Source organism: Chaetodon trifascialis, chromosome 17 (assembly GCF_039877785.1).
Source record: "Chaetodon trifascialis isolate fChaTrf1 chromosome 17, fChaTrf1.hap1, whole genome shotgun sequence".
NCBI lineage: Eukaryota > Metazoa > Chordata > Actinopteri > Chaetodontiformes > Chaetodontidae > Chaetodon > Chaetodon trifascialis.
In genome coordinates, this window is record NC_092072.1 from 23527347 (window position 1) to 23552731 (window position 25385).

Below are 25385 nucleotides of genomic sequence, written 5' to 3' on the forward strand. Positions count from 1 at the left end.
ACAGACAGACAGACAGACAGACAGACAGACAGACAGACAGAAATGCAGTCAGAGAGAGAGAGAGAGAGAGAGAGAGAGAGAGAGAGAGAGAGAGAGAGAGAGAGAGACAGAGACAGAGACAGAGAGACAGACATGCAGTCACAGTAACAGTGACAGTGGATGTAATAACAGCAGTAGCAGTTGCAGTGGATGTCAGGCAGGGCCAAGGCAGGAGATGCAGCTGAAATCCACAATCCAGATTCAGCCACTGTCCATGGGAACCTGCAAGACGACAAAGCACAGAGACTCCGGGGAAGGAGCTAAGTTAGTAACACGCTGTGGTAGGACATGAGAGCGTGCGGATGGAGAGGGACAGAAGGACAGAGGAGCTCGGTGTATCTTTGGATGTCCCCCGACAGTCTAATCCTATAGCAGCATAACTAGGGGCTGGTCCAGGACAAGCCTGAGCCAGCCCTAACTATAAGCTTTATCAAAAAGGAAAGTTTTAAGCCTACTCTTAAATGTAGAGACAGTGTCTGCCTCCCGGACAAAGACTGGAAGATGGTTCCACAGGAGAGGAGCTTGATAGCTAAATGCTCTGACTCCTGTTCTGCTTTTTGAGACTTTAGGAACCATAAGTAGACCTGCATTCTGGGAACGCAGTGTTCGAGTAGGGCAATAAGGTACTATGAGCTCTTTAAGATAAGAAGGTGCCTGGCCATTTATGGCTTTGTAAGTAAGGAGGAGAATTTTAAACTCTATTCTAAACTTTACAGGGAGCCAGTGCAAAGTGGCGAGTATTGGAGAAATATGATCTTGCTTCCTGGTTTTTGTCAGAACACGTGCTGCAGCGTTCTGGAGCAACTGGAGAATATTCAGCAACAAATTTGGGCAGTCTGATAGTAAGGAATTGCAATAATCCAGCCTGGAAGTTACGAATGCATGGACTAGTTTTTCTGCATCATTTTGAGACAAAATATGCCTGATTTTTGCGATATTACGTAGGTGAAAAAAGGCAGTCCTTGAAATTTGTTTAACATGGGAGTGAAAGGACATGTCTTGGTCAAAGATAACTCCCAGATTCTTTACAGTGGTGCTGGAGGCCAGCGCAATGCCATCCATAGCTGCTATGTCATCAGAAAGTGACTTTCTAAGATGTTTAGGGCCTACTACTATAACTTCAGTTTTGTCCGAGTTTAGCATCAGAAAATTGCAGGTCATCCAGGTCTTTATGTCATGAAGACATGCTTGTAGTCTAGTTAACTGACTGGTTTCTTCCGATTTCATTGATAAATATAGCTGGGTATCATCTGCATAGCAATGAAAATTTATTGAGTGCTTCCTGATAATCTTACCTAAAGGAAGCATATATAAGGTGAATAGAATTGGTCCAAGCACAGAACCCTGCGGAACTCCATAGCTGACTTTAGTGAGCACAGAGGAGTCGTCATTAACGCGTACAAACTGAGAGCGATCTGACAAGTAGGATTTAAACCAGCTTAGCGCAGTTCCCTTAATGCCAATGAAATGTTCCAGTGTCTGCAATAGGATGCCATGGTCAATGGTGTCAAATGCAGCACTAAGATCCAGTAAGACTAGTACAGAGACAAATCCTTTATCAGATGCAATTAGAAGGTCATTTGTAACTTTAACCAGTGCTGTCTCTGTGCTATGATGCACTCTAAATCCTGACTGGAAATCCTCGAATAAACTATTATTGTTTAGAAAGTCGCACAGCTGATTGGCAACTGCTTTCTCAAGAGTTTTTGAGAGAAAGGGAAGGTTGGATATCGGTCTATAGTTGGCTAAAACCCCTGGATCAAGAGTAGGCTTTTTCAGTAGCGGTTTTATCACAGCTACTTTAAAGGACTGTGGTACGTAGCCTGTTGGTAAAGAGAGATTGATCATGTCTAAAACTGAAGAGTCAATTAGAGGTAATACTTCTTTAAACAGCTTAGTCGGGATAGGATCTAAAATACAGGTAGATGATTTTGATGATGAAATTATTGAAATTAGTTGGTGAAGGTCAACAGGAGTAAAACAGTCTAAAACTGCGACAGACTGAGTAACAGTTTCTAGTAACAGGTAACAGGTTTGATTCCCGGGTCGGGCCTTTCTGTGTGAAGTTTGCATGTTCTTCCCGTGCATGCGTGGGTTCTCTCCGGGAACTCCGGCAAAAACATGCTCATTAGGTTGATTGGTGACTCTAAATTGCCCCTAGGTGTGAATGTGAATGGTTGTGTGTATGTGCCCTGCGATCGGCGACCGGTCCAGGGTGTACCCCGCCTCTCGCCCGTTGACAGCCGAGATAGGCTCCGGCCCCCCCGCGACCCCGAAAGGGATAAGCGGCATAGAAAATGGATGGATAATATAATATAATATAATATAATATAATATAATATAATATAATATAATATAATATAATATAATAAGGAAAACTTTCCTGATGTTACACTGGTGGTAAACAGACACTAAAGCCCCAATCCAGGAAAGTCTCAAGTCAGTCAAGACAACAAATCCATGTTCTCTGTCAATTAAGACAAGTCAAAACAAGGCTCACATGAGCTGAGATAAATCCAAATTAGGTCTTGAGTCAGTCAAGTATTGAGTCAGATGAGACAAATACAAACCAAGTTCTGAGTCAGTTACATTGTCCATGTCACACACATGTCCAAATCAAGTCTCTAGTCAGTTGAAACAAGTTAAGTCCCAAGTCAGGTAAGTCTCCAGTCAGTCAAAACAAGTCCATGTAAAGTTCTGAGTAACTTCAGAAATCCAATCACAAATCCAAAGGCTGAATGAGAAGTGTTGTTTTGACATTACCAGGTCAAGACTTGACACTTTAATATTTTTTCTTTCAAGTTTCAAATAAATTAAGTCTCATGGCAGTAAAGTCAAAGTACAGCCAAAAGTTTTTGTGAATTAAGTCTGACTTTAGTCTCAAATGTCCAGTCTACAGCTTTTGCTTGGTTTTGTCATTTCTTTTTAGTGGTATCAAGCCTTGTTCATAATTTTGGTTTTCTTTGTCCAGGATTTGAGAGATCTGAGTTATCTGGTGTCCACCCCAACACAACAGAAGAAGGATTCAAAACTAATGTGGTTCAAAGAAAATGTATGCCCTTTCCTAGTTCCTCATCAAACATTTTTTCTCCTACCCATTTCCTACTTCCTGCCTATCTAACCTGGCACACCTGAACATAGCCCTTACTTCCCCAGCAACTGTCACACTAAGTCACACTAAGGCCAGGTTGTAGGGATGGGAATTGGTAAGAATTTAACGATTCTGATTCCATTATCGATTTTGCTTATCGATCCCATTCCTTATCGATTCTCTTACCGATTCTCATTAGGTGAGGAAATAAGAGTACAAATGGGTTTGTTTGCGTTAACTGTCATTCATATTTTCATCTCTGCAGAGAAAATATAACATATACAGTATGCACAAATGATGTGTGATGTAACCTCAGAAAAAACCTAAAAAGTAGGTGAGCTACTTCTCAGAGTAGGGAATGAATGAAGCAGAACTACACTGGTTAAAATAACAACATGCAACTCTGACAGAACTCATATTTCTGATTTTCATTTGAACAGATATGCCAGATAAAATGCAATGAATTAACCTACCGAAATTCAGGGGCATATACAGTGTCAAAAAGGTGCAAACCTTTCACCACAAATCTAGTGACTGCTCTGTGACATTCCTTTGTCCTCGTCTTGGTCATTTTACTCTTCCCTGTGTCAGTGAAAGGAGTGGATAGAGATGCGCGAGACCTGCCGGTGCCCGCTGCAGCCTCTGAGCCAGCCTGACTCTGACAGTCATCGTCATCTAAATTTGATGGAAGGACATGGAGATGATTCATATGGCGAAAGCAGTTTACACAGTGAAATGGCACTAACCTTAACACAACAGATGGCTTGTTAGGCACTAATAACAGATGACGCCCTGGTGTTTGCTCTGCCGCTAGATTCACAAGTGTCGCTAAGTAGCGTATCAAACATGTGACATTCCTGCAAATGAATTGCATGCTGTGTGGACAAATGTTTTAGCATGTTGGAGGTATTTCCCCCCTTTGAAGAAATGGAAACTTTGCACGTGTTGCAAGTGGCCCTGGTGTCATCTTTTTTCGCTCAAAATATAGCCATACTTTGGAGCGTTTCTGCCTTGACACCATATTGGCTATGTTCTAAACCAAAACAATGCAGCGTGCGTGATGTTATCGCGCATGTGCAAAACCGGCGGAATCGATAAGCAGAATCGTTAACCAGGCAGGCAAATGATTCCAAGGAATTATTGGCTACTGGGAGCCAATTCCCTACCAGGTTGGGTACTAGATAGATAGATAAATGAATATAAGTGTAACATTAAACAATCTGAAGTAGCTATAGTACAATAGCTATTTCTATTATCTATTATATTACAGAACAATAATAGAATAAGGAGAATAAAGAGAATATTCTACATATAATGTCTAACATGAAGAGCTGGACAGCACCTGCACACCACCTCGAAAAGCTAACCGCACTCCATGAACGACTGGCAGCACAGATGAATCAGCTGCTAAGATTGGGAACCCACCCAGAGTGGCTGACCCAAGGCCGTACAGCCCTCATCATGAAGGACCCACAGAGAGACCCGGTACCATCCAACTACCGGCCTATAACCTCCCTGAGTACAACATGGAAGTTCCTGTCAGGCATCATAGCAGCTAAGATGAGTAGGCACGTGGATGAGTACATGAATAGAGCACAGAAAGAAATTGGCAACAACACCAGAGGAGCCAAACACCAACTACTGGTTGACAGGTCAGTCACCCAGGACTGTAAGACCAGAAGTACCAACCTGTGCACTGCCTGGATTGACTACAAGAAGGCCTATGACTCCATGCCATGCACATGGATACTGGAGTGCCTACACCTGTATAAGATTGACAAGACACTTAGAGCCTTCATCAAGAACTCGATGAGGTTGTGGAAGACAACTCTGGAAGCCAACTCACAGGCAATTGCAGAAGTGAGCATCAAATGTGGTATATACCAAGGAGATGCACTGCCCCCCCTGCTGTTCTGCATAGGCCTAAACCCCCTCAGACAAATCATCACCAAGAGTGGCTTTGGATACTGATTCAGAAGTGGGACAACAATCAGCCACCTCCTCTGCATGGATGACATCAAGCTGTATGCCCAGAGTGATCCTCTGCTTAGCCATTCCGCCCACAAGGAGAGATGCTGGGAGCCATTGGATCTCTCTCTCATACCAGCAGCTTACCACCACCTGAAGGAGGTCTTCAGCAAAGAACGGGCATTGTCACTTCCTCCTCACCGTCCTTATGACTGTGCCATTGATCTCCTTCCCGGTGCTCCTCTTCCCTCCAGTCGCCTCTACAACGTTTCCCGTCCCAAGCGTGAAGCCATGGAGAGCTATATCAAGGAGTCGCTGGCGGCAGGTATAATCAGACCCTCCACTTCCCCTCTCGGTGCAGGCTTCTTCTTCGTAGAAATGAAAGACAAGTCACTCAGGCCTTGCATTGACTACCGGGGCTTGAACGAAATAACTATTCGCAACAAATATCCTCTGCCACTCCTTAACTCGGCCTTTGACTCCCTGCAACAGGCTAAGATCTTCTCCAAGCTGGACTTACGCAATGCTTACCACCTGATGAGCATCAGGGAGGGAGACGAGTGGAAGACCGCCTTCAATACTCCTTTGGGCCATTTCGAATATCTTGTCATGCCATTTGGACTTACTAATGCTCCCGCTGTGTTTAAGGCCCTCATCAATTACGTGCTCAGAGATTTCCTGAACCGGTGTGTATTCGTCTATCTGGATGACATCCTCATCTTCTCACAGTCAATGGAGGAACATCAAGGCCATGTTCAGCAGGTGTTATCCCGGCTTTCGGAGAATCTCCTGTTTGTTAAAGCCAAGAAGTGTGAATTTCACACAAACACAGTGGAGACCCGGAAAGAGTTGCAGCGCTTCCTAGGTTTCGTCAACTTCTACCGCAGGTTTGTTCGGGACTACAGCAAAATAGCTGTTCTCCTGACCAAGTTGACTTCCTCTAAAGTGAAGTTTAACTGGTCAGCAGAGGCTGACAAGGCTTTCCTGAAACTGAAGACTCTGTTCACATCCACTCCTGTTTTAATTCAACCTGACCCCTCCAGACCATTTATTGTGGAGGTTGATGCATCTGATACCGGAGTGGGGGCTGTACTTTCCCAATACGCTCAGTCTGACTAGACTTGTGAGCCTAAATGAAGCTACTCTTCCAAGCCATATTAATACTCACATTCCTCGAGGCAGCGGCAGAGGAGGTGGCGTTGCAGCCATTTTTGAGCCTTTTGATCAACCCTAAACCTAAACTCGACTATAACTCATTTGAAAGCTTTGTTCTCACTCTTTCTCATGAAAAATGGAAAACAGTGCAGCCAGTTTTATTTGTTATAGTATACCACTCTCCTGGTCCTTACTCCGAATTTATAGCTGAGTTCTCAGAGTTTCTATCAGGCTTAGTCCTTAAAACAGATAAAGTAATTATTGTAGGTGACTTTAATGTACATGTCGACGTTGATAATGACAGCCTTAGCACTGCGTTTATTTCAGTATTAGACTCAGTTGGCTTCCATCAGAATGTACATGAACCGACTCACTGTTTTAACCACACCCTCGACCTTGTTCTGACATATGGCATTGAAATTGAAGACTTAATAGTCTCCTCACAGAATCCTCTTTTATCGGACCATCATTTAATAACTTTTGAATTCATATTACAGACTACCAGCCAGTAGGCAAAAATTCTTATACCAGACTCCTGTCTGATAGTGCTGTAGCTAAATTTAAGGATATGATCCCATCAGTATTTAATTCAATGCTATGTTTCAATACAACAAAGGATTCCTATGCTAACGTTAGTCCCTCCCAGATTGACTACCTGGTTGATCGTGCTACAGGTTCATTGCATATGACACTTGACTCTGTTGCTCCCCTAAAAAAGAAGATATTTAAACAGAGGAGGTTAGCTCCATGGTATACTCCTCAAACACGCAAATTAAAGCAAACTTCACGGAAAATAGAAAGGAAATGGTGTTCTACCGGTCCGCCTGGCAAGACAGTCTTAAAATATACAGGAAAGCCCTCCGCAGTGCCAGGGCAGCCTATTACTCTGCAATAATAGAGGAAAATAAGAACAATCCCAGGTTTCTCTTCAGCACTGTAGCCAGGCTGACAGAGAGCCATAATTCTGTTGAACCATGTATTCCTTTAGCTCTGAACAGTAATGACTTCATGAGCTTCTTTAATGATAAAATTCTAACTGTTAGAGACAGAATTCATCGGCTCCTGCCGTCAACAGGTACTGTTTTGTCTTCAAACACAGAAACCGTAGAAACTGTTACTCAGTCTGTCGCAGTTTTAGACTGTTTTACTCCTGTCGACCTTCACCAACTAATTTCAATAATTTCATCATCAAAATCATCAACCTGTATTTTAGATCCAATCCCGACTAAGCTGTTTAAAGAAGTATTACCTCTAATTGACTCTTCAGTATTAGACATGATCAATCTGTCTTTATCAACAGGCTACGTACCACAGTCCTTTAAAGTAGCTGTGATAAAACCGCTACTGAAAAAGCCTACTCTTGATCCAGGGGTTTTAGCCAACTATAGACTGATATCCAACCTTCCCTTTCTCTCAAAAACTCTTGAGAAAGCAGTTGCCAATCAGCTGTGCGACTTAATAAACAATAATAGTTTATTTGAGGATTTCCAGTCAGGATTTAGAGTACATCATAGCACAGAGACAGCACTGGTTAAAGTTACAAATGACCTTCTAATTGCATCTGATAAAGCCTCCGGCTCCGACTCCGGTTCAGCTGCCGCCCGCCATTCCGCCTCCTTCCGTCAGCGAACCCAGAGTCGGCGCTCCTGAGCGCTACGCCGGAGATCCAGAAACCTGCAATACTTTTTTAACTAATTGCTCCATCCTATTCGCCTCAGAACAAGCTAAGGTAGCCTTCACTATAAACCACCTGACGGGAAAGGCTCGTCGATGGGGAACGGCAGAGTGGGAGAGGAGTACTCCTGCCTGTCAGTCTTTTCAGTCATTCGCAGCGGAGCTCCGCAAAGTCTTCTGTCTTGGGGCACAGGGGTCCGCCGCAGCCCAGAGCCTCCTAAATCTCCAGCAGGGGGAACGGTCTGTGGTCGAATAGTCCATCGACTTCCGCACCACGGCTCGGCAGAGCGAATGGAATGCGTCCGCCCTTCGTGACGCTTTCACGCACGGTCTGGCAGCCTACATAAAAGATGAGCTGGTGTCGCACGAGGCACCGTCATCCTTAGACGGCGTCATCGAGCTTGCCACCCGGATTGACCTCCGCATCCAGGCCCGTTCCTGAGACACGCAAACAGCTCCAAAGGTTCCTAGGTTTTGGGGGCTTCAGGGCATTCAATCGATCGCAACTGGACTGGCGATCGATTGAATGCCCTGAAGCTTACAATGACCTGGATGAATGAGAATATTCACAGGCATCTTCCTAGGTTTTGCCAATTTTTACAGGCGCTTCATACGAGGCTACAGCTCTATAGCTGCTCCCCTCATAGGTCTCACATCCTCCAAGGTAGTGTTCCAGTGGACACCAATGGCAGACGAGGCCTTCCAGACCCTCAAGGCACGCTTCACCTCAGCACCCATCCTCCAAATACCTGACCCTGAGCGCCAGTTTGTTGTGGAGGTGGATGCATCTGATGTAGGAGTGGGGGCGGTACTGTCTCAACGGTCAGTCTCCGACCAGAAGCTCCACCCCTGCGCCTATTTCTCTCGACGTCTGTCCGCTGCTGGGCGGAACTACAACATTGGTAACCGCGAACTATTAGCAGTCAAAATGGCATTGGAGGAATGGCGTCATTGGCTCGAGGGAACCAAGACACCTTTTCAGGTCTGGACTGACCACAAGAACCTGGAGTATATCCGCTCAGATGTTCTCCTGTGGGGGCACTCCTCCAAGCTCTTCTGTCATCCTGGAATTCAGCCGACCCGAGATGTTCTACGCCAACGGTTTTGGTGGCCATCGCTGGAGGAGGATGTCAAGAGCTTCGTCAACGCATGCACAGTCTGCAACCGACACAAGCCGTCCCATCAATTACCTGCTGGTCTCCTCCAACCCCTTCCTGTCCCTCATCGTCCTTGGTCACACATCTCCCTGGATGACAATACAGTCATCCTGACTGTTGTGGATCGCTTTTCTAAGATGGCTCATTTCGTGCCTCTCCACAAACTACCCTCTGCTAAAGAGACGGCTGATCTAGTACTGCAGCACGTCTTCCGACTACATGGACTCCCGGCTGACGTGGTATCGGATAGGGGGCCCCAGTTTACATCTATATTCTGGAGGGAATTCTGCAGCCTGCTGGGGGCGACGACCAGTTTATCATCTGGATTTCATCCTCAGTCCAATGGCCAAACGGAACGAATGAACCAAGAGATGGAAACTGCGCTGCGCTGCATGGTCTCTCAGAACCCTTCTTCCTGGTCACAACAAATCCTCTGGGTAGAATATGCGCACAACTCACTCACCAGCTCTGCCACAGGCCTATCACCCTTCCAGTGTGCATATGGTTTCCAGCCCCCGCTTTTTCCTGCACTGGAGAGAGAGGTCTCCTGCCCATCAGTTCAGAGGTTCATCCACCGCTGCCGCCGCACTTGGTCCCAAGCTAGATCTTCTCTTCTCCGTGCATCAGGTCGCTACATCACCACCGCCAACCGTCATCGGTCTAGGGCTCAAGAATACCACGAGGGTCAGAAGGTTTGGTTATCCACCAGGGACCTTCCTCTCAGTACAGAGTCAAGAAAGTTGGCACCCAGGTTTATTGGACCTTTCCCGAACCAGAGGATCATCAGTCCCACAGCGGTAAGGCTGAGTCTTCCCCGCTCGATGAGAGTTCACCCTACCTTTCATGTGTCCCGAGTCAAGCCAGTACAGGAGAGTTCACTCATGCCTGCTGAACCACCACCTCCACCGCCCCGGTGCATCGATGGTGGTCCTGCCTACTCTGTTCGCCGTTTACTTCACTCACGACGTCGAGGTCGGGGTCTACAGTACCTAGTTGATTGGGAGGGTTACGGCCCAGAGGAGAGGTCATGGGTTCCCGCTCGACACATCCTGAATCGAACCCTCATCACTCACTTCCACCAACAACATCCGTATTCTTTCGGACAGATTACTTGGTTTAGACCCAGCCTGTTTTTGACCTCGTCTGCTCTCCTGTTTCCTTGTAAAGACCCCTGTTCTGTGACCCCGACTACGAGTTTCGCCTTGCCCCCTCTGGACAACAGTACCTGTGGGACTCACGTGCTTCTCCGTTCTGTTGGTGCTGCATTTGGATCCTAGTATCCTCGTTACATTCACCTTATATATGCTTCCTTTAGATAAGATTATCAGGAAGCACTCAATAAATTTTCATTGCTGTGCAGATGATACCCAGCTATATTTATCAATGAAGCCGGAAGAAACCAGTCAGTTAACTAGACTACAAGCATGTCTTCATGACATAAAGACCTGGATGACCTGCAATTTTTTGATGCTAAACTCGGACAAAACTGAAGTTATAGTAGTAGGCCCTAAACATCTTAGAAAGTCACTTTCTGATGACATAGCAGTTATGGATGGCATTGCGCTGGCCTCCAGCACCACTGTTAAGAATTTGGGAGTTATCTTTGACCAAGACATGTCCTTTCACTCCCATGTAAAACAAATTTCAAGGACAGCCTTTTTTCACCTACGTAATATCGCAAAAATCAGGCATATTTTGTCTCAAAATGATGCAGAAAAACTAGTGCATTTGTAACTTCCAGGCTGGATTATTGCAATTCTTTACTATCAGGCTGCCCAAATTCGTTGCTGAATATTCTTCAGTTGCTCCAGAACGCTGCAGCACGTGTTCTGACAAAAACCAGGAAGCGAGATCATATTTCTCCAATACTAGCCACTCTGCACTGGCTCCCTGTAAAGTTTAGAATAGAGTTTAAAATTCTCCTCCTTACTTACAAAGCCATAAATGGCCAGGCACCTTCTTATCTTAAAGAGCTCATAGTACCTTATTGCCCCACTCGAACACTGCGTTCCCAGAATGCAGGTCTACTTATGGTTCCTAAAGTCTCAAAAAACAGAACAAGAGTCAGAGCATTTAGCTATCAAGCTCCTCTCCTGTGGAACCATCTTCCAGTCTTTGTCCAGGAGGAAGACACTGTCTCTACATTTAAGAGTAGGCTTAAAACTTTTCTTTTTGATAAAGCTTATAGTTAGGGCTGATTCAGGCTTGTCCTGGACCAGCCCCTAGTTATGCTGCTATAGGATTAGACTGTCGGGGGACCTCCAAAGATACACCGAGCTCCTCTGTCCTTCTGTCCCTCTCCATCTGAACGCTTTCATGTCCAACCACGGCGTGTTACTAACTTAGCTCCTTCCCTGGAGTCTCTGTGCTTTGTCGTCTTGCAGGTTCCACAGTGGCTGAATCTGGATTGTGGCTTGCAGCTGCGTCTCCTGCCTTGGCCCTGCCTGACATCCACTGCAACTGCTACTGCTATTATTACATCCACTGTCACTGTTACTGTGATTGCATGTCTGTCTCTCTGTCTCTCTCTCTCTCTGTTAAAAGGAAGTTTTTCCTCGCCACTGTCGCCAAGTGCTTGCTCATGGGGGAATTGTTGGTTTTCTGTAGATAAAAGAGCTTGGTCTGTACCAGCTCTATATGGAAAGTGTCCTGAGACAACTTCTGTTGTGATTTGGCGCTATACAAATAAAATTGAATTGAATTGAATTGACAACCAGTTGCACCATTGCGCCTTTTTCTCTTGCCGTCTCTCTCCTGCAGAGCAAAACTACGACGTGGGCAACCGTGAACTACTGGCTGTCAAATTGGCCTTGGAAGAGTGGATGCACAGGCTGGAGGGAGCTGAACAGCCATTTGTGGTCTGGACGGATCACAAGAACTTGGCCTACATCAAGCTCTATTTTTCAGCCGGTTCAACTTTTCTCTGAATTACAGACCGGGGTCCCGCAACACAAAGCCTGATGCCTTGTCCAGGCAGTTTTCTTCTTCCGACGCCACCACAGAGCCGGAGAGTATCCTCTCTCAGGACCTTATCATCTCCTCCCTCTCTTGGGAAATTGAAGGGGTGATAAGAGAGGTGCAGCGGCAACATCCGGACCTAGGTAATGGCCCCCGTAATAAGCGGTTTGTCCCTCACACTGTCCATTCCCAGGTACTGCAGTGGACCCATGCCCACCGTCTTTCCTGCCACCATCGCACCATCTCCTTGCTTTGTCGCCACTTTTGGTGGCCTACGTTGGAGGCCGACGCATGAGAACATGTGGCTGCCTGTTGCATCTGCGCCCGTGGCAAGGCTTCTCATAAGGCGCCGGCTGGCCTCCTCCTTCCTCTTCCCATCCCTGGCAGACCCTGGTCCCACATCACTGTGGACTTTGTCACCGGACTGCTACCCTCCCGAGGTAACTCCACCATTCTCACAGTGGTTGACCGTTTTTCCAAGGCTGCACACTTCATTGCTCTCCCCAAGCTTCCTTCAGCCCTAGAAACCACTGAGCTGTTGGTCGCCCATGTTTTCCGGCTGCATGGCATCTCGGCGGACATTGTGTCGGACCATGGACCTCAGTTTTCCTCCCAGGTCTGGAAGGCGTTCACCAAGGCACTGGGAGCTACTGTCAGTCTCACCTCCGGCTTCCACCCTCAGTCCAACGGCCAAACTGAGAGAGCCAACCAGGATCTGGAGACGGCTGTAACCTCTTCAGTACGGTGCCCCCTGTACAGGGGGCAACCTGGGATGCGTGCGCACGTCGATGATCGAAGGTCACACTCGCGAGCACCAATCCTAACTTGTAGCATACCAGAATAAGGGAAGAAACTCAGCTAAAAGCCTCTACCAAGCATTGCCACCAAAACGAAACCTACTTCATACTGCAATAAATTATATGGGCATATAAGGAAAACACGAAAACAGTGTACGTCCAGTTTAGAGCATCTGCTGTGTTCACCACTTTATACAAACCACAAAAGCCTGATATCATATTAAAGCAGAGAGTCTGACGATCACGACAATGTCTGCCTCCTCACTGTGCGACCAAAACTCGGCGAGCCAGCAGCCAAAGAGTAGCAGAAAAATAAATCACTGCTACAATCTGCTCCTATGACTCCTGTGTTAGTTTACGATCGACCGCGAGGGACCTGGTTGTTTCCATAAAGAGGAGGGGGTTTCAAGAGTGGGGGGAGTGCACACATCAAATACCCTATCTTTCGGCTTACTTCTATGATACCTTCTGTATCGTCATTGGTGTTTCTATGGTGAACTTGGGTCCTGCCCCCCGAATGACCAAGTGGGGGGGGGGGGGGGCTACTGACTACTGTAAGTACGCAGTTAGTTTCACTTCTTCATGTCATTCACAAGTGAATAGGCAGGCACCCTACAGAGGCTCAGGCCGAGGTGTTATTTTACTGTTTTATTTGTATTTCGTCCTTTCATGAGGGTAAAAACAACAGAAAAAAGAAAACGGATCATACAGAGAAGATTGGTAGAGAGCCTTCAGAGATAACGGTACTCCGCTCAGACGAGTGCCTGTGGGAAAACCTCCATAAAACTGCTCAGGTTCATTATTTTGGCACGTACTTTTGCACAATTACTCATCAGATATGACTTTACTAATTCATAGAAGAATTTGGCCTTCATCACATGATTTAAAGGTGGTTTTCACTCAAAATAATGTTGTTGTTTTTTTTTAATTAATAATTTCTACTGTGTTCAAGATGAATTTACTCTGACATAGTAACATATATTTTGATTCTGACACTAGTAATCTCACAGGTCTTAGCTTTCTTTGAGACCAAAATTATTCATACAGCCCTTGTAGTTGTGAAGATATACTCTATTTATTTTGGGTAGGTCATTTGGAAGAAGACAGACAAAATAAGCCTGGTACTGAAGAGGATGCATCTGTGCCGACAGCCCTGCAGACTGGAGCTCTCTCCTTCCCTGGGTGGAGTACGCCCACAACTCCCTCACCTCTTCAGCCAGTGGTCTTTCTCCATTTGAGGCATCCTTGGGATATCAACCTCCCCTTTTTCCGTCACAGTAGGCTGAGATCGCTGTCCCCTCGGTGGCCGACCACATTAAGAGGGTCAAGGGGTTTTGGCAAGCTGCCACCAGAGCCCTTGAACGGAACCAGGGGGTCAAACAACGTGCGGCAGATCGCCACAGGACCCCCGCTCCAGCATATCAACCAGGTCAGTCTGTTTGGCCATCCTCAAAGAACATTCCATTAAAAACCGAGTCTTGAAAGATGTCCCCTAGGTACATTGGCCCGTTTCCCATCCTTAAGATCGTGAACCCTCAGGCAGTAACTCTCAAACTCCCGGATTCCATGAAGATCCATCCTACCTTCCACGTCTCTAAGCTGAAACCTGTCTCCTCCAGCCCTTTGTGTCCACCATCCGAGCCTCCTCCTCCCCCCCAAATTATCGACGGTGATCCTGTCTTCACGGTGCGATGCCTGGTGGATGCCAGAAGACGCGGCAGGGGCTTCCAATATTTGGTGGACTGGGAGCGATACGGTCCTGAGGAGCACTCCTGGGTGCCCCGGTCCTTCATCCTGGACCACACCCTCATCGATGACTTCCACCGGAGACACCCCGATCGACCTGCTAGACCGCCAAGAGGTGACCATTGGGGGGGGTACTGTTAGGATCCTGCCTTCCTGTCTCTCCTTTTGTGTCTCCTTGCCCTTTTTCCCTGTGTGTGTGTCTGTCTGTTCACCCCTGTTGGGCATCCCCTTACCTGCAGCCAGCTCCGCCTCCTGCACTCACCTGGGAGCACACTACCTCATTGTGTGGAGTATTTAAGAAGCATGCAGTCTTCTCCTCTTTGCCGGATTATTCCTTCGTCCTCCCATGACGGTGTCTGGTTTACTGGTCGTAAGTACTGTGTCTTTTGTCCTCCTCTCCTCCAGAGAAATAGTTAATGTTCCACTGTTTGTCTCAGCCACTTATTGTGTGCTTGTTTTTTTCGTTTGTTTCAGTGCCTACCCACCGCTTCCACGCATGCCTGTTGTGTTTATACCCGCCTCGTCGGAGCTCCTTTTGTTCGTCCACTCCTTTTGAGTGCGCCTTTAGTTGTTTTTGTCCACTCATTCAAGTGCGCCTTTTGTTTGCCGTTTGTTAGTAAATCGTGTTTTACTTTCATAAGTCCGGTCTCCGGGTCTGCATCTTTGGGTCCCACTACACTGCATAACACTTTTGTGTACATCTATTTGTACATCTATTCATTTAGTGAACAAGCTACATCTCGAGTCTGGAGTTCAACATCTCAACATTTTAATAAGCTGTTGTCGCTTCCAGCAGCAAACACAGCTTGTTAATGGGTCTTTCAAGTTAAGTTCTCCATACTTTTGGATGGATGGAAGGAAGGATGCTGCGAACCACACCTCTGGAATCTGCCACAGTTTAGATGATATGTCCCATCAGCCATGAATTGCGTTGAGCACTGCTATCCATCACAAGAACCAAGTCTCCACAGCTTAAATTTCCTTTTGGTAGTGTTCCACTTTTGACACTCCTGCAGTAGGGGAAGATATTCAGAGGTCAATCTTTTCCAAAATAGGTCAGCAATGTACTGTACCTGTTTCCATCTTCATTGAGCATATGTGTCCTCTTTCTTGAACAGACCTGGAGGTAAGATGGGTTTGCTTTTGAGCTGAATAAGGTGGTTTGGGGTGAGGGGCTCCAAATCATTTGGATCATCAGAGACAGAAGCGGGCGGTCATTTAGAATTGCTTCCACCTCACACAAAGCCATTTGCAAGCCCTGCAAATGGCTTTGTCAGTGGTTTGCTGGTTAAAAATTGACACTCTTTACCTGATGAATGAGCCACTCCCAGACACTGCCGTGGTGGGCTCCATAAGGATGCTGTCCTGCAGAATAACCTTTTGAATTTTTTCTTGGTTAAGTTGCTTCACATCTTTTTTAGTTCACGGTGGAACTTACAAAATTTTTTCCATTGTCTGGCCTTATATCCAATGCTTCTGCATATGAAGCGCCGTAGGGCACTAATGCATGGGTCTGTATTGAGAGAATCAGCAACTTCAAGATGAACAGCTCTGCAGGTCAGACATGCAAATAGTACTCCATATCTCATCAGAGAAGGTCTTCCTCTTTTAACTTCAAAGGGTCCAAAGTAATCTATTCCTACATAACCGAAAGGAGGTAGATCTGGAGAGATTCTTTCAGTAGGAAGGTCAGCCATCTTCTGCTCACCTACTTTTCCATGCTTGCATCGACAGGTTACACACTTGACAGTTCTTAATGCAGAATTGGCACTAAGAATCCAGTATTTGCGTCACAATCTTGCAAGCATGTGATTTCCCCTCTGTGGCCTACAGGTTCACGTATGTGACAGAGAGTGTTTTTGGGAAGGATGACCGGGTATTTTACTTCCTCCGGCATGACAGACCTGCCAAACCTACCACCTACTCTCAGGACTCCATCAACCAGAACTGGGTTCAATTTATACAGTGGGCTGGATTTTTTTACTGTGCCTTATTAGTGCAGCAGTCTCCTCAGGAAAGCTCTGTTCTTGGATTAAGCATATGAACATGGTCTCTGCTTGGACCACATCACCAACTGACAGACTATGGAACTTTACCTTGCCATGCTGGTGGTGGTATCGATTTGCTGAATGTTGTTGGAGTAGTCTTTGAGCCCCTTTCTTCACAACTTCTTTTAAGCATTGTTTTGACCTTTAAAATCCGGGCCACTGCTATTTTCAGGACATGCCAATGGGTGAAGTGATTCGGAAGTTTCCACATGACATTTTCTTTGTTAATATCTGTGATGTAAACAGAAATATCTTTTCTCACCTCAGGATCGTTCTGATTCAGGACCTGAGAAAAATCCTGGGCCTTTGATCCACCTATTGGACTCCAGAAAGGTGTCAACATGAAGACCACGAGAAGCATCATCAGCAGGTTTTAGTTTTGGGCTAATGTAACTTCATTGTGATGACTTTGACAGTTCTCTGAGGGTGGAAACTCTGTTTACCACAAAGATCTTGAATCTTGTAGAACTGTTGCAGATGTATTTTAGGACAGTCATGCTGTCAGTCCAGTACTGAGTCATCCAGTTGAAACTGTGATTCATTTCTCAACATTCTGTCCATATGAACAGCTATATAACAAAGGTCACATGGTGGTCATTTTCATTACTTGTGAAGCGAAGATAAGTCACTGCTCCGTAACCTGCTTCACTGGCATCACAGAAGTGATGCAACTGGGCTGTCTTTACTTTAAAGTCTTCAGGCAAGAAGCATCTGACTTCTTCATCCCAGCTACACTTTGATCTACACAACTCCTGCAAAAATTCTTCTGGCAGAACGAAGAACTGGAGAGAGGAATCCCAGGGGGTCATATACAGAGCTGACAACTGAGAGTTTGCCACGCCTTGTTGTGGGCTGTTTTTTAACTGTAATTTTGAAGTTGAATTGGTCCAGTTCAATGTTCCATTGAGCCTCCTAAAGCTCTTTCCATGGGGAGACTTTCCCTGTCCAAGTTGAAACTTTTTACTTATTTCGCTTTATCTTCTTCTGGACCTAGTATTGCTTGTCCATTTGGTAAATGTGAAATCTCCCTTGGCACAAACTTCTTTCAGTTCTCTGTACATAGACAAAGCTTGACTGTCTGTGTTGACAGACTTCAGTCATCCACATAAAAATTCTCTTTGATAGTACTGATTACCTCTTGTGGATAGACCTATTGATTATCATCTAGTCTTCCTTTGCCCAAATGTTGCACAGCTTGGTGATGATACAGCACTGAAGAGGTGTACAGTCATTCTGTACTCTGTTGGTCTGGTCTTTGCTGATGTCACTGTTGTGCCACCAGAGAAAGCGTAGGAAGTCAGCATCTTCATCTGCCACCTTTACTTGATGGAACATTCCTTCCACGTCACCCATGAAAGCAATCTGACCCTGGCGAAATCGGAGGAGCACATCAATAAGATTGTTCGTGAAGTCAGGACCCTGGAGGAACTCCTTTTTCAGGGATACACCATGAAAGAATCAGGCACAATCAAACACAACATGAATAGTTTTCTTTCTTGGGTGGTAAACTCTGTGATGTGGCATGCACCACACTTTGCCATCATCACATATCACTTGCTCTTGAGGGACAACTTCAGCATATCCTTTGTTGATTACTTCCTGAAGAAATCCATTGTATTCATCAAAAAAGGCTTTATTTCTCTTAAACTTGTCCAACAGGTGTAGTGCCCACTGCTTGTGGCTGTTATTTGGCATATTTATATCCTCCTTACAAAAAGGCAGTTTTATGTGATAGTGCCCTTCTTTTAGTGTTGCAGAGTTGGATACAATTTGCATGAACTGTTGATCATCCATAGACATCTCACACTTACCACTATCATGTTGCTCCACAAAGTCTTGATTATATTGCTTAATGAGTAACTCCTCCACCTTTTAAATGGATATACGATTGACACTAATGCAGTGGCGGCCATCTTTCTTGCTGGTGTCATCATGCAGTGGTCCGTTGACCACCCATCCAAGGACAGTCTTAGTAGCATATGGTCCATTACCTTCACTATTAATTATTCTCCATGGTCTAAATGAGACTGATCAAAAAGCTCAACATCAGCCTCAATCTGCATCAATTCCACATCCTTTAGATATGGCCACTGTTGAGTGTCATCCTCTGTTGGAATGTTGTCTTTTGTGACGGGGATGACCTGCTGAGTGTAAACATCTGGCAATTCAGGGAAAAAGTCACCCTTGAGAGCAGCAATCTCTAAACCAGTGACTTTGAAACTGCGAATGACACTTGACTGCTTTGCTCCTTGACCCATTGAAAGGAAAGACATCCCTTTATTAGTCACAGTCACACACAGAGTTACAGAGGGGAAACTGCACACGCCATGCATTTGTGAAATTCGTTTCTCTGCATTTAATCGATCCCAGCATGTCCTTCCTCCACGACAGAGCTGGAGTGGTGGGCTGCCAGCCGACACACAGTTCTCTTTGTCACCATTGGTCAGGTGGTGATCTTCTTGCATGTTTTTAATGTTTTTTTTTTTTTTTTTTTTTTTAAGGAGGAGCCCAGGTGAACATGGAGAGAACATGCAAACTCCACACAGAAAGACCCCTTTCTCCTCAAGCAGCAGGCACCGAATTGACAACCATTGTTATCAACAGAATCTCCACTCTTTTCCCTTTTGCATTCATCTTTGTCATCAGTGCTATGGTACAAAACGTACCATTGTCAAGAAAGGCATAAGCATTCAAAGTCTTGATTCCTTGTGAGAGTTTTACTTTAACTGGTACAATAGCAAGCGCACTTTTTTTTTTTTTTTGATTTACCAGCCCCGGTGGAACTGCTGATGTCAAATGAAACCATTGCACTTGTTACTGGGGCTTCTGGTTCATTAGCTACTTTAGTGATCACTTCCTTAGTCTGTTGGCTTCTTTTGTTTACAATTTCTATATGTAACAAACTAGGGTGCTTTTTCTGGCTTTGTTGACAGGTCATGCATGTCTGACAGGTTTTGCTCATATGTCTCCTTTGTCAGACATCCAAAACACAGTCCTTTACATTTAAGGAATTCAACCTTTTCCTTGTTTGGTCTGAGCTTGAACTTCTGACAGAATTCCAGTGGATGATTATTATCACAGAAAATGCAATGTATTTGTGAAACACTTGCAAGCTTGTTTTGCTCCTTTTTTATCACCAGGGCTTGGTTCCAGGACCTTTTCCTGTACAGCTGATACTGTTGTTATATCACCAAAAACAGGGTCAGGGGCGATTTTGGCCTGTTTCTCCACAAACTCTACGAGATCTTTAAATTTTACTCTTTGCTGTTGCCTGTCCTGAAAGTCACAAACAACTGTTCTCCATTTGTCATGCAGTTGGAAGAGCAATTTTGAGAATATGGTCCTAAGATGGGCTGCATCCAACTCTCTCATGTCATGCATGTCTTGCATTGTATTGTAACAGCTCCTCAGGAATAGCGCATAAGAAAGCAATCCATTTCCATCTTCTGTTTTAAGAATTGGCCAGTTCAGAGCCTTTTCTATGTAGGCAGAAGTTATCTTTACTTCATTGTTAAAAATTTATCTTGAGTTGTTTCTTGCCTTCTCCTTATAGGATCCATGTGCAAACAACTGCAAACAAGTTCATTTGGTTGACCACTTGTGTATTGCTCCAGATGATAAAGTCTGTCTTGCATCAATACCATGTTGGAAGGCTTTACTGAGGCTCACCATTAAATACTGGTATGCTCCTTGCTGGCAGGAGAGAGAGCTGCTGTTGTTTGATCAGATATTCAATAATTTCATTTTGTCTTTCAATAGCACTAGCCAGTGTGTCTTGGTTGTTATTCTGTGCATTATCTGTAGCTCCTAAAGTTGTAATTGGTGGTGCTTGTCTCATTCTTGTGTAAAGAGCAGATGAGCGAATTCTTGCCTCTACATGACTTGGCCTCCCTTTTGGTATCATGTATTCAGTTGGAGCAGGTGAATCATGTGAAATTGTAGGATGTGTATTTGATGTAGGTTGTTTGAGTTCTTGTAAAGACATTTTGTCTGTTTCCATCAAGCTTACTTTGTCATCCAGTGATGATTTGATTTTTGCCTGAGCAAGGGATGATTTTTCAACTTCTTCATGAACTTTGATCTTTGCAAGAGAAGCTCAGTTCTCAGTACTTCCATTTCAAGTGATTTCCGTGCCAACTCTACCTTTGCCTCTTCCATATCAAGGACATGTTTCCTTTACAAAGTTGTGGCTCTATTCTCCAAAGCAGTATATTCAGCCTCTGCTTTCAGTCTGGTTGAGGATGTTCTTGATGCTGCAGATATACATGACCCTTCGTTTGAGTCAGGTCATGTTTTTGAAGTAACAGAGACACTGTCACGTAGATGACAAAAATATGTAGTATTTATTGAATACTTCCAACAAAAATAATTAGGGCAACACAAAGAATGCAAAACAGTCTTTTGCTTTGTCAGTTTTGAGGAAAAAAAAAAAAAAAAAGGATCAAACAAAGGATAAAAAATTAAATAAAAAAATAAAAAAATAAAAAAGGATCAAACAAAACAACATAACTCAGAATGTGGTTCAAAGAAAATGTATGCCCTTTCCTAGATCCTCATCAAACATTTTTTCCCCCCACCCATTTCCTACTACCGGTCTATCTGACCTGACACACCTGGATAAAGCCCCTCCCTTCCCCATGCAATGCAACAGAAAGACCAGGTGGGGTACTAGATAAAAAAGGTAAATGAATACAAATGTAACATTAAACAATCCAAAGTAGCTATAGTAGAATAATAGAATAAGGAGAATAAAGAGAATATTCCAAGGGCATAATGACTGTGACATAATGGCTCCAGCAGATTCTCTATTGGAAATTAATTTTTTCAATCTGTTATTTTACACACACATGCAGATGGCAGCGCTAGCATCAAACTAAGTTGTTTTAAAGAGACGGGCATCTGACAGGGCACTCATTCATGAAAAGTGTACCAAAGCCGGAGGAAGAGAGCAAACACAGCAATAAACACATGTAGATTCACCCCCTATTCACCCACTCAGTTTTGGCTTAAATTGGGTTCAGTGCATAATGTATAATCCTCTGAGATGAATTAAAATACGACTATAATAATGAAAATCACAAAATCAGCCATCCTGGAGATGTTGCTGATTAAAACGCCACATTGAGGAAGTGTGTGTGTGTGTGTGTGAGACTAGCTGGAGAGTGGCATTTCAAACCACCAACAGATGCCAGACTTGTCTTTTAAACACTTTGCAAGTGAAATTTGTTGCATTGAATGGACTACTTTCACACATTAGCAAGCTGAACAACTGACTATTTTATCTGGCTGTGTGACAGAGCAGACAGGCCCACCAAATTATAGACACAAAGAGAGTAGTGATGTCAATGAATCACTCTTGAGAGAGATGAAAATCCTTCACAAAACCTGGTCACACCTTGCCTGCCGGATAGAACTCAAGTGAATTTTAGAGGCAACGTTACTGCATATAGAGGCACAACTGATAAAACAACCAGCCAATGCTGTTTTTAGCTTGTCACAGATATCAGCAAGGGTGGGTAGTAACTCCATCCATCCATTATCTATACCGCCTATCCCTTTCGGGGTTGCGGGGGGCTGGAGCCTATCCCCGCTACAATGGGCAAGAGGCAGGGTACACCCTGAACCGGTCGCCAGCCAATTGCAGGGCCACATGTAACAACCATTCACACTCACACCTACGGACAATTTATAGTCACCAATTAACCTAATGAGCATGTTTTTGGTCTGTGGGAGGAAGCCAGTGTACCCGGAGAGAACCCACGCATGCACGGGAGAACATGCAAACTTCACACAGAGAGGCCCCGCCTGACCCGGGGATCGAACCGGCAACCTTCTTGCTGTGAGGCACGCGCACTACCTGCTGTCCCACCGTGCAGCTGGGGTAGTAACTCTTTAGAAGAAATGCAAATGAGTAAAAAAAGTAATTATTTTAGGAAAACTAACTTTTCACATCCATTTTCAATAGTGTACGTTTACCTTGACCTTGCCTAAGTCATTTTTTGGATGAGACATCTACTTTTAACTTTGCTTAATTTGCATTTTGCTACATTTCCTTTTAGCCTCGTTACAGCTAGTCTGTTATCTGCTATGCATTTTGCTACATTAACCAAAATGAAATGTCATCCAAGCTGTGTGCACACAGTAGTAATCTACCAGCTTTGGAAGCTGTATTGTGAAATGATACAGAAATAAGACACATAATTAATTATTTCACAAGCAAAGCAATAAGCAAGCATTCTGTTAAGCAATTTGTTTACTTGCACGGGGGCTTCACCTTGACCTGTAAAGATATTTTTTGGCGGTCTTTGGGAGAAAATTTGGTTGCATGTTTGGCTAGATGTGGTAACCACTTTAAAAGGTTTAAAAGTTTGGTCCCCCTCCCGCTCTGCCTTGACAAATCACAGACCCACTTGTATCTGATCCAGGAGCCTGCTTGTAACTGTAACTAGGCACCAGCATGCCTGTCAAGCTTTGCATTTTGCTACAGGTTGGTGTGGAGTGCTTGAGGCCAGCAAAACCTGGTATCTAAAGAGTCTGGAGGGTGTCATAATTTTGGTGGTGTTTGAAAAACTTAAAACACAAGGACGAAGATGTACAGAATGGAGCCTGTCCTATAGAAACTGGAGCTGGAGACAGAATTATCAGCTGCCTCATAGAGTTAAAGCATTAGCATTAGCTTACATGAGCTAGCTATACTTATGAAAGTGAGAGTCATCATTTTTAGCAGACAAAATCCATGGTTGTCAACTAGAAATGAGAACCTTGTCTAGCATCAAAAAACATGGTATTACTTTTTATGTATATCCTACAGATGTAGCTTGTTTTTTGTGTCAACTTCCCTGAAAAACAGCAGTTTTAATACTCCCTGGCTTGGCATATCTCACCTCTTGATATGTTCTTCTGCATGTATGATGCTTATGTGTGCTACAAGCATTAACTGATGTGCTTAAATGATACATTGCTATTTGATGTACATTAAAACAATGGCATTATGTTGTTAATCATTTTAAAGTGCAGCTGAAAGAAGTGGAAAAAGTGCCATGAACTTGCAAAGAAGCACTCAATTATGCAGCGACAATCAGTACTTGACATCTGTACACCCCATAAGTCCCATGTAGGGATTAATTTTCAGAACTCTCAACTTTTTTTTACTCGAGTTTACAAGTAGAGCTCCAATGACTATTTTCCACTAATCAATTTCCTGGTTAATTGTCTGTAAAATTTTATGCCAACCAGTTTCCCACAAAATCACACTTGTCTAGCTAATAGCCAAAAACCAACAAAAAATCTTCTATATGAAATAAAGAAAAGCAAAAAATCTTTGCCATTGCCAGAACTACATGATATTTTGTACTGAATATTATTTGTTTCCAAAGTGACCAAAACAATTAATGGATTATCAAAATTATTGCAAATAAATATTCTGTCCATCAATTAATGGACAGAAATTCATTCATAAATGGCAGACCTTCCTCAGCAGAGCATGAAACGAGGGAGGAGAGGTCAAAGAAAAAGTCAATGTGCTGCTGAGCAGTGCTGCTTTGGTGAAGGTTTGGAAGTGAAAGACCAAGTCTGTAGACTAATACAGAGCTTGCAGAAAGGCACGCGACTGACACACTAGTCTGGCTGCAAACGGCGGCCACAACCACACACTTTCATCGGGCTTTTCATATGCTGAATATATACTGTATATATAGACAGGCTTCCCTGGCATAGAAGTCCACAGGAACATTTTATTATCAGATTCATTTCTGAGATTACCCTATAGTAATACATACAATATCCTGTGGTTGTTTGCACCACAGCAGTGAATGAATGCTGTCCTGTGAGTCCTCTTGCAGTAATTCTCACAACACTGAAAGTCAGGGTACAAATATGTGTTTAACTGGAATACCCTCCATGATTTGTTAAAGAGTGTTTGGAACACTGTGGGGTCTCTACACATCTCTCAAAGCAGTGTTTGAAGGAAACTCAACCATTCAACATCTAATTTTTTCAAACTTCATGTCACCCTACTTAAATTAAATGACACAAAAACTACAATATTATACTATTATACTATGCTAAAATTTGTAGCTTTGGTGACTCCAAAATGGTTGAGATTGAATTGCAGTGGTCTTTTAAAGGGCCAATCCTCTGATTTTACACATAACACCTAATGATGTCATCATGGTTATCACATATTGAAGTCTTCTCTTCAATACAGTATTTTCAAAAATCAAAATTGTGGAAGGCCAAAAACTCTGAGGAAACAATGTTTTTTCAAATTTTCTTCATTGGTGTGGACTTGCCTTAAGTCATAGGTTCTGGTAAATGCATACACACAAAGACATACACAACTAACTGAACTCACAGCAACATTATAGATGGCCATGCCCACAGCTCGGTGGTCATTGATCTTCTCTGTGGAGATGGACTTGGTCTCATAAGCCAGGAAGATACCGAGTAGCAGCAGTAAGCCTTTGTAACCATATACCACACCTATAGAGAAGGACAAGATGGTAGGTGTGAAGAGGGATGGAACTGTTTGTACTGCTGCTCATTTCACACAGTACTTGTAAGTTCTTACAGTACTTATTGCAAAGTTTTATGTCTTAAAAGACCATACCAGTGATGTTAAACTTTCCAAATCATATGTATGTTACACTGATTTCCTCACTTCATGGCAGACATTTGTGTCAGTTCTTATTGTTAGACTATGAAAATTGACTAGAGACTTGTTTGAGATCTATCATAAGGAACAATTTGTGAC

General features: G+C 44.1%; 1 protein-coding gene across 3 annotated transcripts in view; it reads right to left on the reverse strand.

Annotated features, from left to right (window-relative positions):
- gabbr1b (gamma-aminobutyric acid (GABA) B receptor, 1b) overlaps window positions 1-25385 on the reverse strand; it is a 248522-nt gene that overhangs the window by 15708 nt on the left and 207429 nt on the right. For 2 of the 3 annotated variants that reach the window (XM_070984003.1, XM_070984004.1), the window contains one exon: window positions 24987-25114. In XM_070984003.1, the coding sequence (XP_070840104.1) occupies window positions 24987-25114 (128 nt within the window). Of the gene's footprint in view, window positions 1-24982; window positions 25115-25385 lie in introns of all 3 variants that reach the window. The other variant, XM_070984005.1, reaches the window with a different exon arrangement.